This window comes from Suncus etruscus, chromosome 11 (assembly GCF_024139225.1).
Source record: "Suncus etruscus isolate mSunEtr1 chromosome 11, mSunEtr1.pri.cur, whole genome shotgun sequence".
NCBI classification, from domain to species: Eukaryota; Metazoa; Chordata; class Mammalia; order Eulipotyphla; family Soricidae; genus Suncus; species Suncus etruscus.
The window spans coordinates 75098282-75122525 of NC_064858.1; the positions used below are offsets into that span (position 1 = coordinate 75098282).

General features: G+C 45.8%; 1 protein-coding gene and 1 non-coding gene across 3 annotated transcripts; both read right to left on the reverse strand.

Annotated features, from left to right (window-relative positions):
- Positions 1-1695: 1695 nt before the first annotated feature.
- Positions 1696-23278, reverse strand: LOC126022533 (tubulin alpha-1B chain). 2 transcript variants are annotated; one of them, XM_049783483.1, is made up of 5 exons: positions 23180-23278; positions 20866-21088; positions 20579-20727; positions 20036-20338; positions 1696-2527 (listed from the first exon to the last, which is right to left on the reverse strand). In XM_049783483.1, exons 1-5 carry the CDS (start codon positions 23180-23182, stop codon positions 1850-1852), a joined length of 1356 nt encoding a protein of 451 aa, XP_049639440.1. In that variant the 5' UTR covers positions 23183-23278; the 3' UTR covers positions 1696-1849. The 2 variants fall into 2 exon arrangements, with proteins under 2 accessions (XP_049639440.1, XP_049639439.1); XM_049783482.1 differs by lacking the exons at positions 20036-20338; positions 20579-20727; positions 20866-21088; positions 23180-23278 and adding exons at positions 3059-3207; positions 3351-3573; positions 5049-5192 and having other exon boundaries at positions 1696-2830.
- LOC126023737 (U6 spliceosomal RNA) lies at positions 18913-19016 on the reverse strand. The gene has a single exon (XR_007500813.1). It is a non-coding gene; the product is annotated as a U6 spliceosomal RNA (small nuclear RNA).
- Positions 23279-24244: the final 966 nt, after the last annotated feature.

Genomic DNA, 24244 nt, shown 5'->3' on the forward strand with positions numbered 1-24244 from the left:
GAATACATGCCTTCCATACTTAAGAATAACTATAGGGGCCAGAGTGATAGCACAGCGGTAGAGCATTTACCTGCAACAGGAATCTACCTGGGTTTGATCCCCCAGCATCTCATATGGTCCCCTCAACTGCCAGAAGTGATTTCTGAGTGCCAAGCCAGGAGTAATCCCTGAGCACTACTGGATGTGGCCTAAAACCAACCCCCTCCCCCCCCCCCCCCCAAAAAAAAAGGCTGTATATACCCTTGGTCCCAGAGCATAGTGAGAAATGAGTGGAGGGAGAGAAACATAAATATGAAGGTTGGGGTCAGGGGCCAAGCAGTCTCAGGTACATTGGTGGAGATTTAAAAACAAAAGGACAACTAAATATCCAAGCCAGGGGTCGGAGAGATAGCACAGCGGTAGAACCTTTGCCTTGCATGCAGCCAATTCAGGACTGAAAGTGGTTCGAATCCTGGAATCTCATATGGTCCCCAGAGTCTGCCAGGGGCAATTTCTGAGGACAGAGCCAGGAGTAACACCTGAGATGTGACAGGTGTGCCCCCCCCCCAAAAAAAAATCCAAGCCAAAGTTAACAATGTTATCAAGGGACTCAAACTCTTAACAATCTAAATTTTAAAGGGGCCTGTTATACTGACAGGATAGGGCAAAGTGTAGGTGTTGTGATACACTAGAAAAATGCTGGAGGAAGGTGGTGAGATTGGCCCTGAATTGTATGTCTGAAACCCAATTCTGAAGGACTTTGTAAATCACAATGTTTTTTGTGGGAGGCCAGTGACAGCACAGCAGTAGAGCATTTTTGCCTTGCAGGTGGCTAACCTGGAACAGACCCAGATTTGATCCCCAGAAACCTATATGGTCCTCTAAGCCTACCAGGAGTGATTTCTGAGCAGAGCCAGGAGTAACCTGAGTACCAATGGTGTGGCCCAAGTCCCCTCAAATCACCATTTCAAATTTTAAAATGGCTGTAAAATAACCTTTCTTGCAGTTTTCTTGGTTTATTAAGATCAGAGGTTGGGGGAACACCTGGCAGTACTTTGAGGATACTCCTGGTTTTTGGGAGACCATGTGTAGCCGAAGACTGAACCTCAATTTGCCACATATAAGTTCCAGTCCTTCAGGGGGGTAGGTCATAGTGATGCTGTTGTAATTGCATCCCATATGATCCCCCTAACCTGTCAAGAGTAACCCAAAAACAAAACAAAAAAAGATAGTACTTGGTTTTGGGGGCACTCCCAGCAGTGTCCAGACTTTGTGGCATCAAACCCAACTACCATGCATGCAAAGGACATGCTCTAGTCCTTTGAACTAATATTTTGTTTTTCCTTTTGATAAAGCTAACTAGAATGTGAACTACTGCCACCCAAAACTACAAACTAACACTTCCTTGTTACTACCCATACATACATGGCCCATGGAAGGTATCGCACATTTGCTCAAAAAAATGGCAGGGCTACCCATAAAATTAGGACCATGTGATTTTGGAATTTGGGTTTGTTATATGCAAGCCCTTGATTTGTCTTAATTACTATAAAACTGAGATGAGGTCCAAGGTCAGATTCTAACCTAGATCTTTTTCTTTCCCCAATAGGGCTTTCAGAAAGGAAGTTGGTACCTTGATATTACCTTCTTGCACATTATATAGATAAGATCATTTTCTCTTAAATTGAAAAAACCCATTAAGGAAAAACATGTAAGTCAGACATTTAAAAGCATTTATTGAGACATGATGGAAATAAAGTCAAGAGGTACACAAGACATGATTCACATTTAAAAATAGGATCTAATAAAGCTTTACTGTCATCTAGAGCTGGAGTTGTTTAAAGGAAGACATGATTCAGGGCTTAAAGTTTTAGTATTCTTCCCCTTCTTCCTCCCCCTCTCCTTCAACAGAATCCACACCAACCTCTTCATAATCCTTCTCAAGGGCAGCCATGTCCTCACGGGCCTCGGAGAACTCTCCCTCCTCCATGCCCTCACCCACATACCAGTGAACAAAGGCACGCTTGGCATACATCAGATCAAACTTATGATCCAAGCGAGCCCAGGCCTCAGCAATGGCTGTGGTGTTGCTCAGCATGCACACAGCTCGCTGGACCTTGGCCAGGTCCCCACCAGGAACCACAGTGGGAGGCTGGTAATTGATACCAACTTTGAAGCCAGTGGGACACCAGTCCACAAACTGGATGCTGCGCTTGGTCTTGATGGTGGCAATGGCAGCATTGACATCTTTGGGAACCACATCACCACGGTATAACAGGCAACAAGCCATGTATTTACCATGGCGAGGGTCGCATTTCACCATCTGGTTGGCTGGCTCAAAGCATGCATTGGTGATCTCTGCAACAGAAAGCTGCTCATGGTAGGCTTTCTCAGCAGAGATGACTGGGGCATATGTGGCCAGAGGGAAATGAATTCGGGGGTAGGGCACCAGATTGGTCTGGAATTCTGTCAGATCAACATTCAGGGCCCCATCAAATCGGAGAGAAGCAGTAATGGAGGACACAATCTGGCTAATAAGGCGGTTCAGGTTAGTGTAGGTCGGGCGCTCAATATCAAGGTTTCTACGACATATGTCATAGATGGCCTCATTGTCTACCATGAAGGCACAATCAGAGTGCTCCAGAGTGGTGTGGGTGGTGAGGATGGAGTTGTAGGGCTCAACCACAGCAGTGGAAACCTGGGGAGCTGGGTAGATGGAGAACTCGAGCTTGGACTTCTTGCCATAATCGACAGAGAGACGTTCCATCAGCAGGGAGGTGAACCCAGAACCGGTTCCCCCGCCAAAGCTGTGGAACACCAAGAAGCCCTGAAGACCTGTGCACTGGTCAGCCTGGAAAAAAAATAGAGAAAATAGTTACAACTTTTTATGTAGAAGCACAGTGAATGTTTATTTAAGCATGTTTATTATTTAAGTATGCTTATTAGCAAATCCTAAGTTAAAAATTCATTAAATTAGACCTGATAATTCATGGTTTAATTTAAAAGGTGATAAAGGATTAACTTATTCACTTTTTATTACATTGCAGCATAGTGTTTGAAAAAATTATTTCAAGTTTACCAGTTTCCGAATCCGGTCCAAGACGAGGTCAATGATCTCCTTGCCAATAGTGTAGTGCCCACGGGCATAGTTATTGGCAGCATCTTCCTTGCCTGTGATGAGCTGCTCAGGGTGGAAGAGCTGGCGGTAGGTGCCAGTGCGAACTTCATCTGGAAAAGAATATCAAATAGTCCCTCATCAGCAACGTCCTGCACCATGCTGCTCAAGCCGATGCCCATGGATGGAGTCCCTGTGACATACTCCTGCCCACCAACACCCCCCCCCACTTGAGCTTCTCAATGAGGCCACTAACCAATGACTGTGGGTTCCAGGTCTACAAACACAGCTCTGGGCACATGTTTGCCAGCGCCCGTTTCACTGAAGAAGGTGTTGAAGGAGTCGTCTCCTCCCCCGATGGTCTTGTCACTGGGCATCTGGCCATCAGGCTGGATGCCGTGTTCCAGGCAGTAGAGCTCCCAGCAGGCATTGCCGATCTGGACACCAGCCTGGCCAACGTGGATGGAGATGCACTCGCGCTGGGGAAGGAAGGGAACAGTCAGGATTAAGGCGATGCAGTCATGATTTATGAGCAAAACATTATAGATATTACAAATTTTCCCAACTAAAATGAGATGATCTCCCAAGCACTAAGGAATCATCAATCTTTGAAAACAGGAAGTACCTTCAGTATGGCCAGGGCCCCTTAAACTATTTTCATTGCCTTTCATACCACCCACTCTCTACTGGGATTATGTCTAGAAATCGTTTTAATTACACCCTCTTTCTTGTTAAGGGTATTTAAGTTACAGTACTATGGCCCTAAGAATCCTGCTTTTGGTCTTAAAAGCTATCAGATTTCTGACTGTTCCCTGCAAAGGAAGCACGTGGCCAGACCAGGAAATATCTGTAGGGAAGAGGCGGGGCCCTGCAGCACTGAATGAATAAGCAATTCAAGAGGGCCCCATTTATTCCCGGCAGGCACTGGGTTCAACTCCACCCCCACCCGAGCGGCTGTGGCCAAAGATAATCTGCAACCCAGATCAGGACCTATATCTGGCTTCCATTCCTTCTAAATCCCTCTACCATCTGTTCCTACAGGCTCTTAGTGATATAGATGTCAAAGACTTGAGGCGGCCTATTTAGCACGTTGGCTAAATTTTAAATTTAAATTAATTTTAAAAAATGAATGCAATATACACGGGTTCCTCTTTCACATTCTCCTAGTTTGCAAGAAAAGGCAAAACTGTACGGGCTTAAGCAATAACACAGTTGAGAAGGGCCTAAGGCAGACCAGGGTTCGATCCCTGGCAATCCATAAGAATGCCCTCCGCTCAGTACTTTCTGCAGAGTCAGGAGTAATTCTGAAATCGCAGGATGTGGCCCAAAATTCGAATTAAAAAAAAGGGGGGGCACCCGGCGACTAAACTAGGAGCCACGCCCTCTGGCCTGAGCCGCATTGGCGCGAGGCGCCTGCGCACAGCTTCGCCGCCACGCCTTGGCGGGAAGAAGGTAACGGTCGCGCCTGCGCAGTAGCCGCGCGCGGCTTCCCGCGCAGCAGCAATGCAGAGGAAGTCGGGGCGGGGAGTGCGCCCGCGCGCGGCCGCCGCAGACGGGGAGGAAGCGCGCGCCGTCCAGAAGCAAAGCCTGGGCTTCTTCGGGAGCTGCTCCCCGGCCAGGGGGGAGTAAAAGGACCCCAATCACTAATGGAACTCGTGCATCCCGTTCTTTAGACCCGGAGTTGGGCAAAGAATGCAGAGTCCCCCCACTTTCTGGGGAGTCTTTCTGGGCCCCAAAACGAGTCGTACACGGACTCCATGGCGGCAGTCTAGGGCCTGCATGCGTGCGACCCACCGCTGTTGCATCCGAGCACCCCACGGCTACCCCACCCCGTTTTGCACCACCCGACGGAACCCCTAATCCCCCTCCAAATGCACGACCCATCCCCTCTCTCCTCGCATTCCTGGGGCGCCACGATGGCCCCTTGAGGCCCCGGGCCCTTCCCGCCACTCACCATGATGGGCCTGTGGGGGTTCCCGAGCAGACGGAGGAAAGCGGGCGGAGCAGGCGGCGGGGCTCGTTACCGTCCTCGACAAGCTAAGGGTCGAGTTGAGTAACGCTCACAGGAAGTGGGGCGCGGGCGGCGGCGCCTCTTAAGTAGCGGGCCCGGCAGGAACGGGCGGACCCGGGCGGTGCCACGGCCAAGGCCCCTCCTCCGGCCCTGCGCGCCCACTCGCCGCCCGGCTCGGCCGCCCGCCCCCTCCGGGCCTGCCCGCCCTCCCTGCCCTGCCCTGCCCTGCCCTGCCCTGCCCTGCCCTCCCCTCCCCTCCAGGCCGAGAGTCGCGCGGCGGGCTGGGGAGTGATGGGGGAAGAGGTTGTGGGTGGAGAGGGTCTGGTCTGAGGGGAGGCGAGCCTCGCTTTCCTACCTCAGGGCCGAGTCCAGAGGAGGCGCCATGACCAGCCACTGATGGCTGTTATTGGCTACAGCGTGTCAGCGAGTTTGCCTTTGCTTTTTCTCGGTCCCTGGGAAGGCGAGACATCCCCCATTGCATGCCTCAGACTGTGGCGCGTGAGGTCTTCTGAAGACCGAATAGATTCCGTGGTTGTGTGTGTGTGTGTAAGCACACCAAAGCACATTAAAGACGAAGCAAATATTTCACTGTGTGTGTGCAAGACATTGTATGTGTGTGTGACAGAGAAGAGAACACTAGAGCATATTAAAGACGAAGCAAATATTTCACTGTGTGTGCAAGACTGTGTGTGTGTGTGTGTGTGTGTGTGTGTGTGTGTGACACAGAGAGAGAGGAGAGAGAGAACACTAAAGCATATTAAAGACGAGGTAAATATTTCACTGTGTGCAAGACATTCCCCATTGCATGCCTCAGACTGTGTGTGGCACATGAGGCCTAGAAGACCGAATAAATTCTGTGGTGTGTTTGTGTGTGTGTGAGAGCACACACTAAAGCACATTAAAGACAAAGCAAATATTTCACACTTTCAAAGTGTAACAGTGGAACTGTTTAAAGGACGATGTAGGCCAGGGGTCTCAAACTCAATTTACCTGGGGGCCGCAGGAGGCTAAGTTGTGGTGAGGCAGGGCCGCATAGGGATTTCACAAAAAAAAAAAAAAAAAAAAAAGTAAGCAAATAATTGCGAATACAGCGATATTTGTAGGCCGGCCGCGGGCCACAAAATGTTGTACGGCGGGCTGCGAGTTTGAGACCCTTGGTGTAGGCCCTATTTTTAGCAATTCTCATCCGCTTTGTGCAGCCATAATTTTTTGGTTTTCAAATTTGTATTTGGTCACCATGAATTACAATTACAAAGTTCTTCATGATTGGGTTGGGTTTCAGATAGACAATATTTCAATGCCAATTCCTTCCCCAAGGGCTTTTTTTTTTTTTTTTTTTTTGGTTTTTGGGCCACACCTGGCGGTGCTCGCAGGGGGACCATATGGGACACTGGAATTTAAACCAACCACCTTAGGTCCTGGATCAGCTGCTTGCAAGGCAAACTCCCCTGTGCTATCTCTCCGGGCCCGCTTAAGGGCTTTTAAAAAGAATGTTTAAAGACATTTCAGGTTGGGTAGCTGAATTGATAACATCGGGAAAGAAATTTGAATGGTGAGGAACTTATTTGAGCAAGTAGAGATTTCTTAGGCTTCTTAAAAGCTATATAATAATAAAAACTGCTTCTGTTACTGGAGATAGCTCTATAGGTTACAGCTTAGTGCTCAGAGACTCATGGTGAAAGACTGTGTTTGTTCTTTTTCCAGGAATTTCCATTTAAGACCATAAACTACATTGCTAACCCTTGGGGATTCGTAAGTGTTTAGTGTTTATTATAATAAAAGTGTTGTTTTAAATAGCTGTGGGGCACAAATTGGGTTAGGGCTTAGATGTCTTGCGAGTAGGAGACCCTGTATAAAACCCCAAGAACCACACACACCAATAAATTCATTGTTGTTGTTAATCAGAATATCCTCTCAGTATTAGTTACGAAAAAGCTAAATATGGGTTGAAAATGCATGTGGTTTATTTTATTACTTATTCATATTTGGTAAAGCCTATACCCTTCATATCAGACAAATAATGATGTAGTGATCTTAGGACAGAAAGGAAATAGGTAGGGTGACAAAGAAAAATTCCCTGTAAGGCATATCAAGAGAATGGGCCCAGGATATGCAAAAAATATTCTTCTGAAACAACTTGCTCTTTTCTACTCCATTTATTTTACTATAAGTGCATACTGTGTACTTATCCCCCCACTTCATCCCACCCTCAGCTAAGAAAATATAAAACAAAAGTGGTTTTGTTTTTTTGTTTTGGGCCACACCCGACACACACAGAGGTTACCCCCTAGTCTGCACTCAGAAATCTCCCCTGGCAGGCTCTGGGGACCATTTGGGATGCCGAGAATCAAACCCAGCCCAGCTGGGGTTGACTGCGTGCAAGACAAAGACCCTAGGCTCTGGCTCCAAAACAGAATTTTAGTTTGTCCTACTTCAGGACATGTAAAGACATGTTCCAATTTTCTAGCTTTTTTTCTTCCTTTCCTCAAAGATTCTACTGAATTTGACCATCTTGATTGCCTGAAGACAAGAATCTGAACACTATAATAATAATATTTACCCTGGTATATGGGCATGATTTATAAGAATATGATATATATATATTTAAAGCCATTCATAAACTTGGAACCAAACAGGATGTTTTTATTTATCCCTCCCAGCCCCCCTGTTTTTGTTTATTAATTTTTGGTATTTGGGCCACACCCGGTGCTCAGGGGTTACTCCTGGCTCTGTACTCAGAAATCTCTCCTTGCAGGGTCAGGGTCTATATGGGATGCCGGAATTCGAATCACTGTCCATCCTGGATCGGCTGCACCCTACTGCTCTGCTATCTCTTCGGCCCCTGTTGAAAGGGGTTGTGTGTGTGTGTGTATGTGTGTGTGTGTGTGTGTGTGTGTGTGTGTATGTTGGGACATACCCGGTGGTTCTCAGGGGTTACTCCTGGCTATGCGTTCAGAAATCACTCCTGGCTTTGGGGACCATATGGGTGGCCAGGGGATCAAACCGAAGTCCATCCGAGGTCAGCCGCTTGCAAAGCAAATGCTCTACTGCTAACTCACCGCTCCGTTTCCTACCCCACCCTCATTAAAAGGTTTTTAATTAAAAACTCAAATTTGTACTTATTTTACAAATAAAGGACATGGGAACATTTGAATATTCTAATTTGTTTTTTCCTCCCTTACTTATTCTTAAAAAGAAATGAAAAATAATTAGTCTACAGAGATTGGAAGCTTAGGGAGCCACCCAATTCCATTTTGCTGTCCATAGGGAACCACAAAACTCCATTTTGCCTTCAGCTCCCTGTGAAAAGCCATTTGAAAATAGGCACCTTCCTCTTAGCTTTCAGCAGAACCTGAGAGATTCAGCAGCAGAGATTTGCTCCTGTGTGCCTCTAAGTCTCCCCAGATACCTTCTGAAAACCATTAACTTCACTAACCTTGTTGTCTGTGAATTCCTCTGTTGCTCTGTTGTCAATGAGGAAGTATTTGAAGGTTTTTTTTTTTAAGTCCCTGATGACATTTCAGGTTTCACAGAACTAAAAGGCACCTTTAACTATAATCTAATCTAGTATCTTTTTTTGTTTGTTTTAGTGGTGGCAGGAATAGAATCCAGTCCTCACACAGGGAAGGTATTTGTTCTATAGCTGAGTCACATCCCTGCCACCAGTCTGGTATATGCCAAAAAAAAAAATTACTAAATAATGTTAACTTATTTTGCTACTTGAGAGAAAAGCTAACTCTCCCTCCAACAGACACCTTTATCCATACTAAATATATTGGATATATCTTTAAATTATAGGTGAATGCATATACTTTGTCATATTTCAAAACTAGGACTGAAGTGATATCACAGCAGTAGGGCATCTGCCTTGTATGCTACTGACCCCAGACAGACCCAGGTTCAATCACCAGCATTCTATATGGTTCCTGGAGCCTGCCAGGAGTGATTTCTGAGTGCAAAGCCAGGAGTAACCCTGAGCGCTGCTGAGTGTGGGCCCCACCCAAAAAAAACCCAAAACCCAACAACCCCTAAAGTTATCTATTGCTAGAATATAAAGTATTAAGTGGATATTTAGCTTACTCTTTTATTGGGGGGAAACCAAAATTGACCCTGAGGGTCTGGATCGGTGGCACAAGTGGTAAGACGTCTTCCTTGCCAGTGCTAGCCTAGGACAGACCACAGTTCAATTCCCCGGGGTCCCATATGGTCCTCCGAGTCAGGAGCAATTTCTAAGCATATAGCCAGGAATAACCCCTGAGTATCACTGGGTGTGCCCCCCCCACAAAAAAGAAAGAAATTGACCCTGGGGGTCTGGAGTGATAGCACAGAGGTAGGATGTTTGCCTTGCACACAGTTGATCCAAGACAGACGGTGGTTGGATGGACAGTTTTTCAATTGTTGGCATCCCATATGGTCCCCCAAGCCAGGAGCGATTTCTGAGCTCATAGCCAGAAGTAACCCCTGTGTGGCCCAAACAAAGCAAAGCAAAGCAAAACAAACAAAAGAAAGAAAGAAAGAAAGAAAGAAAGAAAGAAAGAAAGAAAGAAAGAAGAAAGAAAGAAAGAAAGAAAGAAAAGAAAGAAAGAAAGAAAGAAAGAAAGAAAGAAGAAAGAAAGAAAGAGAGAAAGAGAGAGAGAGAGAAAGAAAGAAGAGAGAGATAGAAAAAGAAAGAAAGAAAGAAAGAAAGAAGGAAGGAAGGAAGGAAGGAAGGAAGGAAGGAAGAAAGAAAGAAAGAAAGAAAGAAAGAAAGAAAGAAAGAAAGAAAGAAAGAAAGAAAGAAAGAAAGAAAGAAAGAAAGAAAGAAAGAAAGAAAGAAAGAAAGAAAAAGAAAGAAAGAAAGAAGAAAGAAATTGCCTTTGGCAGGCTCAGGAGGAGACCATATAGGATGTTGGGAATGAAACCCAGGTTCAACCTGGGTTGGGCATCTGCATGGCAAATGCCCTACCTCTGTGCTATCTCTCTGACCTCTAGCTACATTTTAATTATTATATAGATCCTACTTTTATTGTGCTTTTTAGAGGGACTATAACTATTGGTTTGGTTTTGAGCCACACCCTGTGCTCCAGGTTTATTAGTTTACTCCTGCCTATGTGCTGTTTGAGGGGTCATTTCTGGCAGGTTTAGGAGACTATATAAAGCAGGGGTCTCAAACTCGCGGCCTGTGGGCCATTTGCGGCCCTCCGTACAACATTTTGTGGCCCGCGGCCAGCCTTCAAATATCACAGTATTTGCGATTATTCGCTTACCGAATAATTTCCTTATGCGGCCCTGCCTCACCGGACTTTGCCTCCTGCGGCTCCCAGGTAAATTGAGTTTGAGACCCCTGATATAAAGTGTCTGGGATTCACTCTAGGTTAGCCCTTATTGTATTTTCTGCCCCCTGTAAATATTTACTTAGAGTCTTTGGTATAGTGAGAGAAACTCCTCTTTGCTATTTGGGCAACTACCATCTTTACAACATAAAGATGTAGTAAAGATTTGTAGCAGGGCCCGGAGAGATAGCACAGCGGTGTTTGCCTCGCAAGCAGCCGATCCAGGACCAAGGAGAGATAGCACAGCGGTGTTTGCCTCGCAAGCAGCCGATCCAGGACCAAAGGTGGTTGATTCGAATCCCGGTGTCCCATATGGTCCCCCGTGCCTGCCAGGAGCTATTTCTGAGCAGACAGCCAGGAGTAACACCTGAGCACCACTGGGTGTGGCCCAAAAACCACCCCCCCCCAAAAAAAAAGATTTGTAGCAAATTGGCATTTGCTACTGTTCTAAGCAATAGTAATTGTTTTTATTTTTGTTTTGTTTTTGTTTTTGGGCCATACCCGGTAATGCTCAGGGGTTACTCCTGGCTATGAGCTCAGAAGTCGCTCCTGGCTTGGGGGACCATATGGGACGCCGGGGGATCGAACCGTGGTTCGTCCTAGGCTAGCGCTGGCAAGGCAGACACCTTACCTCTAGCACCACCATGCCGCCGGCCTGTTTTTGTTTTCGGGTCACACCCGGCAGCGCTCAGGGGTTACTCCTGGCTCTAAGTTCAGAAATCGCTTCCTCTTTAACTCTGGCCAATCAGCAGGCCTTTTACTGTGTAGATTCCAGTCCAGAACATTGTCTAACTTGCATGCATAAAAAGCCTGCTTGGGGGCCCGGCGTTTGCCTTGCAAGCAGCCGATCCAGGACCAAAGGTGGTTGGTTCAAATCCCGGTGTCCCTTATGGTCCCCCGTGCCTGCCAGGAGCTATTTCTGAGCAGACAGCCAGGAGTAACCCCTGAGCATCGCTGGGTGTGGCCCAAAAACAAAAACAAACAAACAAAAAAAGCCTGCTTGGATTGGCTGAGTTAGAGAGGCGGTCTGAGCAGCCTTGAAGTGATTGGTCTCTTATCATAGGCACCTTTTCTGGCAATTCCCTGGTGGCGTCAGTTAATCTCTCCCACTACATGAACCAAACAACACCCCATCCTCGGACCCTAGCACTGAACCACCAACACGGTTAGCTGGGTCTTGCCAGAAGTGGCCCCCAGATCTCCTGAGTACTGTTTGGGAGCCCCCAAGAAAGAGATTTGGAAACTCTGCGGCCTGATTTTTTTTTGTTTGTTTGTTTGTTTTGTTTAGCGGCATATTGAAACATTTTTTGGGATATACTCGGCGTATAAGACGACCCCAGATTTTCAGTTGACTTTGTTTCAAAAGTCGTCTTATACGCCGGAAAATACGGTAGGTTTAGCTTTAGGGGGGAGGGGATTGATGAGAGGATTTTGGAGGATGGAAGGGGCAGGAGGAGAGATGGCTGAGAGACATGGTACAATGCAGGGCTGAATAGGGATCCAGTGTAAAAGGTTATGATAGGCCACACACATGTTGGCCAGGACCTGAATAAAGCTGATATTTCCTGAACCCTGACTGCCTGTGAATTTTCTCCCTGGTGCTACCCTGAACCTGCAAACCCCATGGCTGGAGGGAGTTGGAGACACGTGGCCCGGGGCTGGAGGAGAAAGACCTCCATCCATCCCATCACCATCCAGCCCCATCCAAACAGCTGTTATGCAACAGTACCCACTGTGCTATCATTCCGGTCCCTCTGTTTTTGAACTTCCTCCAATTTTTTTTTTTGTTTGTTTGTTTTTGGGCCACACCCGGTAACGCTCAGGGGTTACTCCTGGCTATGTGCTCAGAAGTTGCTCCTGGCTTGGGGGACCATATGGGACGCCGGGGGATCGAACCGCGGTCCTTCCTTGGCTAGCGCAGGCAAGGCAGGCACCTTACCTTTAGCGCCACTGCCCGGCCCATCCTCCAATTTTTGTCAAGAGAATCTTTTATTCTTTTTGAGTCATACCTCTAGAATGCTCAGGTCTAATCCTTGATTGCACCTGGCAGGGGACCATGAGGAAGGGGAAATAAACTCTCGTGTAAGGATGTGTATTAGCCATGTTTTAAACTATCTCCACCCAACCAGAAACTTTTTCTTTTTCTCTGCCAGGCAGTTCTCAGGGCTTACTCCTGACTTTGTGCTCAGCAATCATTCCTGGTGGTGCTCGGAGGACCATATTGTGTGTCATAGGATTAAATCATCAGCTGTGTACCAGACAAGTGCTCTGCCTACTGTACCCCCCAAATATATTTTTATTTAATTTTTGGTTTTTGGGCCATACCCAACAGTACTCAGGGATTACTCCTGGCAGGCTCAGAGGAACATGTGGGATGCCTGGAATTGAACCTAGGTCCATTCTGGTCAGCCATGTGCAAGGCAAACGCCCTACCGCTATGCTATCAAAAACCTATATATATATATATATATATATATATATATATACATATATTTTTTTTTGTCACACCCGACAGCTCTCAGGGGTTGCTCCTGGCTCTACACTCAGAAATCGCTCCTGGCAGGCTTGGGGGACCATATGGGATGGCGGGATTCGAACCACCATCCTTCTGCATGCAAGGCAAACACCCTACCTCCATGTCATCTCTCTGGCCCAATGCCCAAAATTCTTAGATGAGTCAGCAAAAGTTCATGTCCAGCACATTTTTAAAAAAAAGTTTAACATGGGAGCTGGAGTGGTGGCACAAGCTGTAGAGTGTTCACCTTGCAGGCGCTAACCTAGGACCGACTGTGGTTTGATCGTCTGGTGTCCCATATAGTATCCCAAGCCAGGAGCGATTTCTGAGAACATAGTCAGGAATAACCCCTGAGCATCATCTGGTGTGACCAAAAAACAAACAAACAAACAAACAAACAACAAAAATAAAGTTTAACATGTATATTTATAAACACATAATAGTAGCTACAATTTTTATCACCTTTTTTTTTTTTTTTTTTTTGGTTTTTGGGCCACACCCGGCGTTGCTCAGGGGTTACTCCTGGCTGTCTGCTCAGAAATAGCTCCTGGCAGGCACGGGGGACCGTATGGGACACCGGGATTCGAACCAACCACCTTTGGTCCTGGATCGGCTGCTTGCAAGGCAAATGCCGCTGTGCTATCTCTCCGGGCCCTTATAATTTTTAGATACAAAATATTTGTACCATTCCATCCAGTCACAATTCAATCCTGGTATTTGAATCTAAGAATCCAGGTACCAAGGAACTGCAAAGGTCATAATCCCAGAGAAAAACTTTTTCACAATATTTTCAAATTATCAGGGTTTTTGTTGTTGTTTGTTTTTGGTTTTGGGGCCACACCCAGCAGTGCTCAGGGTTACTCCTGGCTCTCTGCTCAGAAATCACTCCTGGCAGGCATAGGGTACCATATGGGATGCCAGGATTCGAACTACCGTCCTTCCTAGATAAGCTGCGTGCAAGGCAAATGCCCTTCTGCTGTGATATCTCTCCAGCCCAACTTAATTTTTTTGTGCTCTCTGTGATCCCTGTGACACAAGCATTTTCACTGTACCATAGTGAGGTATGTGTTAGTACTATATAAAAGGATAAGACCCCCTCCTCAGCAAGTACTACAATCATAATTTGTGTACCTCAATTAAGAGCCCTAGGACTGTTAATGATAACACATTGGGTAGGGCATTGTCCTTCATATGGCCAACCTGGATTTGATGCCAGGAATCCCATATGGTCCCCCAAGCACCTCCAGGAATGACCCCTGAGTGCAGAGCCAGAAGTAACTCCTGAATACCAATGGATGAGGCCCAAAAACCAAATTAGAGTCCCAGTGTGCATATGTGCAAGAACCACAACTAGGGGCTGGGGCGGTGACACAAGAAATAAGGTGTCTGCTTTCCCCAAGCTAGCCTAGGATGGACCGAGGTGGTTCGACCCCCATCGTCCCATATGGTCCCCCAAGCCAGGAGTGATTCCTGAGTGTCAATGGGTGTGGCCCCAAAACAAAAGCAAAACAAAACAAAAAAAGAAATATATGTCTAATTAATATTAATATTTATCACTGAAATTAAGATCCAAGTGCTTTAACCTATTTTATAGTTTGTTTTGTTTTTAGGCCATGCTCAGAAATGCTCAGGGGTTAGTTACTCCAGGAATCATTTCTGGTGGTGTTCAGGGGACCATATAGTATGCTAGAGATCTTATCTGAATTAGCTGAGCTGTGGGCAAGGCAAGCACTCTATCTGTTGTACTATCACTCCGGTTTCTTTGACTTCTTTCTTTACTTCTTTTATTTAGACTGTATTCAACCAATAATAGTTATATATCTGGAGCCAAGCAATAGTATACTTGTACATTGCTGATCCAGGTTTGATCTCTGATCTATTCCATGGTCCCCTGAGCCCACCAATAGTGATTCCTGAGTACAGAGCTAGGAGTAACCCCTGAGGAGTGCTGGTTGTGGCCCTAAAACAACAAAATAATAGTGATATATCTAACTTACTTTTTGGGAGCTGGGGAGATAGTATAGAGGTTAAGCACTTGCCAATACCTTCAGATGATCTCCTAAATACCAAGAGTAATCTTTGAGCATAGAGCCAGGTGGAAGCCCTTAGCACTAAAGATATGACCCAAAAACAAAAAAAGGAAAGAGAAAGGGAAAGAGGGAGGGAAGGAAAGAAGATGGAAGGGAGAGATGAAGAGAGGAAGAAAAGGAAAGGAAGAGAAAAAATAAGGAAGGAAGGAACTTTATAAAGGAAGTTTAACTGTCCTTTATGTTTTGGTAAGGGCTGGGAATATACCTTAAAAACTTATATTTGAAATATAAGAAATAGCGTAGTGAGTGGTAGGGCGTTTGTTTTGCAAGCAGCCGCTGACCCAGGACCAAAGGTGGTTCGAATCCTGGCATCCCATATAGTCCCCTGTGCCTGCCAGGAGCGATTTCTGAGCATAGAGCCAGGAGCAACCTCTGAGTGCTGCTGGGTGTGGCCCAGAAACCAAAAACCAAAAACAAACCCTTATATTTGAGGACCAGAGTGATATAGCAGAGTGCTTGAATGCTTGCCATATTAGTAATACAACAGTGTTAGTAATAGAATAGAATTCCGCAATAGTAAAGAATTCTGCTGTAATATTGCAATGGCCCCAGTTTCCAATTATTAAATTCTGAATAAAAGCAATAATATACAAGTCTAATTTTGAGTATCAGATCTATCTGCATTACCTTCAAGTGAAAATGCTGAGCAGGGCCTGAGTGATAGCATAGCAGATAGTGTTTGCCTTACACTGGCCAACCCAGATAAGATCCCCATCAACTCATTTGGCCCCTGAGCCTTCCAGACTAATTTCTGAGTGAAAAACTAGGAGTAATCCCTGAGAGCCACTGGTGTGGCCCAAAAACTAAAAAAAAAAAAAAAAAAAAAAAGAGGAAAATGCTGAGCAGTATTGTATTAGCCTTAAAATTAATTGAGGGAGCTGGAATGATAGCACAGGGGTAGGGTGTTTGCCTGGCTAACCCCAGACAGATTATAGTTCCATTCCCGGCATCTCATATGTTCCCCCGAGGCTGCCAGGAGTGACTTCTGAGCTCAGAGCCAGGAGAATCCCCTGAGCGCCACTGGGTGTGACCGAAAAAAAACAAAAAAACAAAACCAAAAAAAATTAAGGACTCAGGGCAACATAGCTGAAAATATAGCTAGTATACATAAGTATACTAGTATACTATATGTAGTATACTAGTATACACACACACACACACATACGAGTATATATATATACTCATGGTATCCTGAATGACATAGAGAATGATTCCTGAGCACAGAATAAGAGTTGTCCGAAACACTGAAAACAATTTAGTTGATCTTGGAATTGGGGATATGGCTCAGTGGTATTAGCACTTGCCTTGTCTGTCTGAAGTGCTGAGTATCAAGCCCCAGAACCATAATACACAATATTAATTGTTCTTGGTTTGTTTTGTTCCATTAAAAACATTTAATATATATTTCAATAAATACACTATCCTTAATTTGTCCATGTTCTAGAAGAAAAATAGTACTAGGGACCAGAAAGATAGCACGGAGGTAAGGTGTTTGCCTTGTATGCAGAAGGATGGCAGTTCAAATCCCAGCATCCCATATGATCCCCCGAGCCTGCCAGGAGCGATTTCTGAGCATAGAGCCAGGAGTAACTCGTGAGCGCTGCCAGGTATGACCCCCCTTCCCCCCCCCCAAAAAAAAACAGTACTAAAATAGGCATTAAAACAAAATATATGGAGCAAACTGTGAGCACAGCTGGGTGTGACCCAAAAACAAAACAAAAAAGAAAAACCTTGGGCCCGGAGAGATAGCACAGTGGCGTTTGCCTTGCAAGCAGCTGATCCAGGACCAAAGGTGGTTGGTTCGAATCCCGGTGTCCCATATAGTCCCCCGTGCCTGCCAGGAGCTATTTCTGAGCAGACAGCCAGGAGTAACCCCTGAGCACCGCCGGGTGTGGCCCAACCCCCCCCCCAAAAAAAAAAAAAAAAAGAAAAGAAAAACCTCCAGATTTCTTTGGTGCTGGTATTTAACCCAGAACTTCATAAGACAAGGAAAGTGCTTTACCTCTGAGCTACATCCTTGGCCCAGAACAAAATATGATATCACCAGAAAGCTCCCTATCCTTGAGCTCTTAATCTTTTCTCAATTGGATCGTCAACTGAACTCTGTTGTATTGTTGGAGAGACATTGGTCAAAAATGTTTCCTTAGGGGGCTGGAGCGATAGCACAGTGGTAGGTAGGTCGTTTGCCTTGCAAGCAGCCTTATTCAAGATGGATGGTGGTTCAAATCCCGGTGTCCCATCAAGCCAGGAGCGATTTCTGAGCCCATAGCCAGGAGTAAACCCTGAGCGTCACTGAGTGTGGCTGAAAAACCGAAAAACCAAAAAAAAAAAAAAAAAAAAGTTTCCATAGTGTTATCACTGATGGCAAAAATTCTACTGTTGGGCTGGGCGGTGGCGCTGGAGGTAAGGTGCCTACCTTGCCTGCGCTAGCCTAGGACGGACCGCGGTTCGATCCCCCGGCGTCCCATATGGTCCCCCAAGAAGCCAGGAGCAACTTCTGAGCGCATAGCCAGGAGTAACCCCTGAGCGTCACAGGGTGTGGCCCAAAAACCAAAAAAAAAAAAAAATTCTACTGTTTTGTTTCTACAGTTATTGGCTCTTTATGTTGTGGCCACACCTAGTAGTGCTCAGGAATCACTCCTAGCTCTGTACACAAGAATCACTTCTGGGCTGCTTGGGGACCATATAGGATGCCAGTAATCAAACTCAGGTCTGCCATGTGCAAATGAAAAGAAACACCCTCCCCACTGTGCTATCCAGACCCAGTTATTGGCTCTTGTAAATAGACTCTTTGTTTTGTTTTGGGTTCACACCCGGCAGCGCTCAGGGGTTACTCCTGGCTCTACGCTCAGAAATTGCTCCTGGCAGGCTCGGGGGACCATAGGGGACACCGGGATTTGAACCACCGTCCATCTGCATGCAAGGCAAACACCCTACTTCCATCTATCTTTGCGGGCCCTCAATTCTTTTTTTTTTTTGGGGGGGGGGAGGGCGGTTACACCCAGCGCCGCTCAGGGTTACTCTTGGCTCTGTGCTAAGAAATCACTTCAGGCAGTCTCGGGGCCCATTGGGGATGCTGGGATTTGAACCATTGTTCATCCTGAATCGGCGGTGTGCAAGGCCCTACTGCTCTGCTATCTCCAGTACTGAATTCAATTTAACATCCCATATGGTCTTCTGAATCAGCCAGAATTCCTGAGGTCAGAGTCAGGAATAATACCAGAGTATCACTGGGTGTGACTCAAAATACAAATACAAGAAATAGAAATAAGTATAAGCCTGGGGGAGTTACTTTGTGTTAATGAGGGTGATGATAGTAATAATAAACTTTACACCAACTCTTGCCATTTCTACACGCCCATTTTTTTTTTTTTCCTTAGTTTTTGGGCCACACTGGCAGCGCTCAGGGGTTACTCCTGGCTTTGCACTCAGAAATCACTCCTGGTAGGCTCTGAGGACCATATGGGAATTGAACCCAGGTCCCTCCCAAGTCAGCCACGTGCAAGGCAAACACCTTACCACTGTGCTATTACTCCAGAGCCCATGCTTTTTTTTCTTCTTTTTTGGTACCCCAGGTGGGACGTTTTTTTTTTGTGTGTGTGTGGTTTTTGGGTTACACCAGCAGTGCTCAGGGGTTATTCCTGGCTCCAGGCAGGCACAGGGGACCATATGGGATGCCGGGATTCGAACCGATGACCTCCTGCATGAAAGGCAAATGCCTTACCTCCATACTATCTCTCCGGCCCCACGTTTATTTTTTTTTAACATGGAATGCTTCACGATTTTGTGTCATCTTTTTTTTTTTTTTTTTTTTTGGTTTTTGGGCCACACCCAGTAACGCTCAGGGGTTACTCCTGGCTATGTGCTCAGAAGTTGCTCCTGGCTTGGGGGACCATATGGGACACCGGGGGATGATTTTGTGTCATCTTTGTGCAGGGGCCATGCTAATTGTTTCTGTACAGTTCCAATTTTAGTATGTGCTGCTGAAGCGAACACCATAATTCCTTTCTTAAAGAAATTCTATGTTAGACAAAAGCCAAGTAAATCACTTTATAATATTGGTTTGGCCAGTTATTCTTTGTTCTCTGCATACCAAACACATGAAAAATTTTAAACACCCAAATGGAAAACACAAGACTACTCATTTAAGACAGGGAATACTTTATTCAAACCACTCACAGAACCACCATAGCTTAGATCATGTCTTAAGTGTAGGTCAGTAATTACATGAGTATAAACTGCCACATACAAATTAAATGACCAGATCACAACTTTTTAATGTTTAAAACAGAATAAGCTTCCCTGTAAAAGCAGCACCTTTGTGACATTTTAACTTTAGTACTCCTCCCCTTCTTCCTCCCCCTCTCCTTCAACAGAATCCACACCAACCTCTTCATAATCCTTCTCAAGGGCAGCCATGTCCTCACGGGCCTCGGAGAACTCTCCCTCCTCCATGCCCTCACCCACATACCAGTGAACAAAGGCACGCTTGGCATACATCAGATCAAACTTATGATCCAAGCGAGCCCAGGCCTCAGCAATGGCTGTGGTGTTGCTCAGCATGCACACAGCTCGCTGGACCTTGGCCAGGTCCCCACCAGGAACCACAGTGGGAGGCTGGTAATTGATACCAACTTTGAAGCCAGTGGGACACCAGTCCACAAACTGAATGGTACGCTTGGTCTTGATGGTGGCAATGGCAGCATTGACATCTTTGGGGACCACATCACCACGGTATAACAGGCAACAAGCCATGTATTTACCATGGCGAGGGTCGCATTTCACCATCTGGTTGGCTGGCTCAAAGCATGCATTGGTGATCTCTGCAACAGAAAGCTGCTCATGGTAGGCTTTCTCAGCAGAGATGACTGGGGCATATGTGGCCAGAGGGAAATGAATTCGGGGGTAGGGTACCAGATTGGTCTGGAATTCTGTCAGATCAACATTCAGGGCCCCATCAAATCGGAGAGAAGCAGTGATGGAGGACACAATTTGACCTATCAATCTGTTCAGGTTAGTGTAGGTTGGGCGCTCAATATCAAGATTTCTACGACATATGTCATAGATGGCCTCATTGTCTACCATGAAGGCACAATCAGAGTGCTCCAGAGTGGTGTGGGTGGTGAGGATGGAGTTGTAGGGCTCAACCACAGCAGTGGAAACCTGGGGGGCTGGGTAGATGGAGAACTCGAGCTTGGACTTCTTGCCATAATCGACAGAGAGACGTTCCATCAGCAGGGAGGTGAACCCAGAACCGGTTCCCCCGCCAAAGCTGTGGAACACCAAGAAGCCCTGAAGACCTGTGCACTGGTCAGCCTGGAAAAAAAAATAGAGAAAATAGTTACAACTTTTTATGTAGAAGCACAGTGAATGCTTATTTAAGCATGTTTATTACTGTTTATTATTTAAGTATGCTTATTAGCAAATCCTAAGTTAAAAATTCATTAAATTATACCTGATAATTCATGGTTTAATTTAAAAGGTGATAAAGGATTAACTTATTCACTTTTTATTACTTTGCAGCATAGCGTTTGAAAAAAATTATTTAAAGTTTACCAGTTTCCGAATCCGGTCCAAGACGAGGTCAATGATCTCCTTGCCAATAGTGTAGTGCCCACGGGCATAGTTATTGGCAGCATCTTCCTTGCCTGTGATGAGCTGCTCAGGGTGGAAGAGCTGGCGGTAGGTGCCAGTGCGAACTTCATCTGGAAAAGAATATCAAATAGTCCCTCATCAGCAACGTCCTGCACCATGCTGCTCAAGCCGATGCCCATGGAGTCCCTGTGACATACTCCTGCCCACCAACACCCCCCCCACTTGAGCTTCTCAATGAGGCCACTAACCAATGACTGTGGGTTCCAGGTCTACAAACACAGCTCTGGGCACATGTTTGCCAGCGCCCGTTTCACTGAAGAAGGTGTTGAAGGAGTCGTCTCCTCCCCCGATGGTCTTGTCACTGGGCATCTGGCCATCAGGCTGGATGCCGTGTTCCAGGCAGTAGAGCTCCCAGCAGGCATTGCCGATCTGGACACCAGCCTGGCCAACGTGGATGGAGATGCACTCACGCTGGGGAGGAAAGACAAAAAAAAAAAAAATTAGGTCACATTAACATTTTCAGTAAAAAATTTCTAGTAGAATACTAACTGGTTTTGGCTTTGTTTTTGGGCCACGCCCAATGGTGTTTAGGGGTTACTCCTGGCTCTGGGTTCAGAAATCGCTCCTGGTAGGCTTGTGGGAGAATACGGAATACTGGGAATCAAACCCAGGTCCATCTTTTCTCAACTGCTGTGGTATCTCTCTGGCCCAAGTAAAATACTAACTTTTTTTTTGTCTGTCTAGGCAGTTTATTTCACGAGGCTCATAAGGTAGAATACTAACTTCTTATGTATTATGATCATGTTCTTCTCATGGCAGAAACAATTAAATAAATAAAAGTATTTGCTTGAAATGCTGCATATGGGTGTGGTCTGAATAATGATGAGCTGTTTTTCTCATAGTCATGTTCATTGTCTTCACAGCCATGCTGCAACAGATTTTTCATATTAAAAAATTAAAAAGTACAAATGATTTAAAATGAAATAAATTTAATCAGTATTTTGTTGGAATCACTATTTCTGCTTCCTCTTCTTCATAAAGATGAGTTTCTAGATATGACCTGGCATTTCAAGATGGACATTTGTACTGCAGCTGAGACTAGAAGCCACACCCCTTTGCAGTCTATCTGCAGAATCTATCAGGACTGGGGGAGAGGCGAACAAAGTCAGCCTCCTGCATTGCTGCAGCTGCTGTGCCTGGTACTAGCCTGTACTCTGTGCTACATTATTTAACACAGAAGATCGATTTCCAGCAATTGCCTCCATGATCTCATTGTGCTCTTCTGCCAGTTTTCCTCCTCTGGCACCACATGCCTGAATTTTAATGAATTAAAGAAAATGCGCTAGAATAAAAGAGAATTGAACAGAGGGGAATTCTTTTTACAGCTATTTCATTTTCATTTCCTTTTTTCCCAGAACCTCTCGACTGCAAAAAAAAAAAAATCTGAAAAATCATTATTAAAATTCCAATTAGGATTAATAAATTACTAAATTGGAAACAAGCATCAGAGGACAAGCTTTTAAATAAAAGCCCAGTTAAGTGATCATGGACTTGTATTCTTTAAGATGTCGGTGGCTGCACACCCATTGTCTCCTCCCTGACTCATGAGGGAGGGTGGAGGGGGGAAGGCGAAGGGCGTTTCCCAGACTGGACTGGGGCGTCCTTTCCTGCTCCCAGAAAATCCATTCTCTACCCCCACCGCCACGCCACCTTCCCAGGCAAAAGAAAATCTTGACTTTGCCCCTCAAAAAGAACCATTTGCGGTTCTGCAAAATGAAAGGTTTTAAGTCCTCGGTCGACAGAGAACCCCGCCCAGGGCTACAAGGCCAGGGAAGCCAGAAACAAACAACCCCGCCCCTGTGACGCCGCAGCCTCCAAAGCCCTCCGGAACTGTTTTCCCGTTAATATTGGCTATTTTTCTAAAAGTGCACGAATCTTAAGAGGGTTCTTTTTTGGGAGGGTTGTTACTCCTGGTTCTGCGTTCAGAAATCGCTCTGGACAAGCTCGGCTAATGGGAGATCGAACCCCAGTCGGCTGCGAGCAAGACAGACTCCCCAAAAGGTTCTATTTTATAGCAGATAAAGCCTTCGCTTTGTCCCGGTCCTTCTCTCCTTCCCCACCCCAACCCTTCCCTTGTTGCACCCATTGATCCCCCCAATCTTTCTGCGATGAATCCTCCCCTCCCAGTTTCCGGGCAACAGTTGCAAAGAAGGAAAAAGCCACTAGGAGTCACATAGACAAACCCAGCCGTGAGCAGCCTTTCACCAAAGCCAGCTTGCAGCTCCGAAAGGCTCCTTAAAGCAACAGTCTAGCAGCCTAGCAGCCTTTGTTGTTCCTTCCTAGCAGCCTTTGTTCTTCCCCACAGGAGCGCCCTGGGTTTCTGCACCCGCATTGCGGCAGATATGGGGGCAATGCTAAATAAACATCGGGAACAAAGCCTACGGCTCCCTTTCCCGAAAAAACTGTCAAGGAATAATCGATGGGGCTTGCAATCTTCCACGTAGTTTTTCGAAGGCTGATTGCACCTCATGTCGGAAAGAGCCGAAGAAAGAAAATTCTTACCATGGTTGCTGCTTGCGGCGGAGAGGGCGGAGGAGAGGTTGTTGCTTCTTACAGCGCGACTCTCAAGCGGTCGATGTAAGAAAACCTACGGCACATGGGCGGATGCGGCTCCTTAAATACGATCCAGTCGCCATGGGAATGGGTTGGGGCCTCTTCCCGTTGGTCCAGAACCCGCAGTCTGCCCAGAGAAGTCATGACCGGCGAGCGGTGATTGGTGCAAGAGGCATGGGATGAGGTAATCGCTCCACCACCCCTTTTTCCCTAGCATCCCTCTACTGCATCCTTCAGACAAAGAGCCCGTGCAAAAACAGCTAGCCGAGCATCCATTATGGGGTGGGGCTGGGGAGAGAGGAAAGGGAAGAAAAAGAATGGAGGTTGGATGATTTTGTGTCGCCTAAACTTCAATGTACAGTTAAAACGACCAATGTCAGGCTTTTCCAACACTGAATTGCAGAATGTGAGTTGAGAGGAACGGTTTAATGAAGAAACACCCCGAGGTCCTCCCTCAAAACACAGAGTCAGCTACATTGGGTGAGGATTCAAGATGTCTCATTTCTTTAAAAATAAGTAGGAATAAAGGTGGGTCTCAGCTTAAATGACGGGCAAATTTGATTATTTTTTTTAGCTTTAAAAATGACTAAATTCTAGAGCCACCCAAAAGTGATTTCCGAGATGTAGGTAATTTTTTCCCACTCTCTTTTGTACTCTTTCCCCCATTTAAAGAAAAGGATGGAAAGATTCATAGTAAATGGGACAATGGAAAGAATAACAATACCAAATATGAAAGCACATGGATAATTATTGTATGGTAATAACTGAAATCTAAAGACTGTGGCATAGTTAAGTAGAAATACTAAAAGCAATACTTTATCAGAAGTCTATTAATATATTTTATGAGCTTATTGTTTCTTAAAAGAACCCTTGCCCGATACAGAATTTAGAAAATATAAGGAGAAATAATAGCTCAGAATCTAGTACTGCCTATGCATGTGGTTATGTTTCACATTGTACTTTTGGTTTGGTTTGGTTTGGTTTGGTTAGGGCCACACCCGGCAGTGCTCAGGT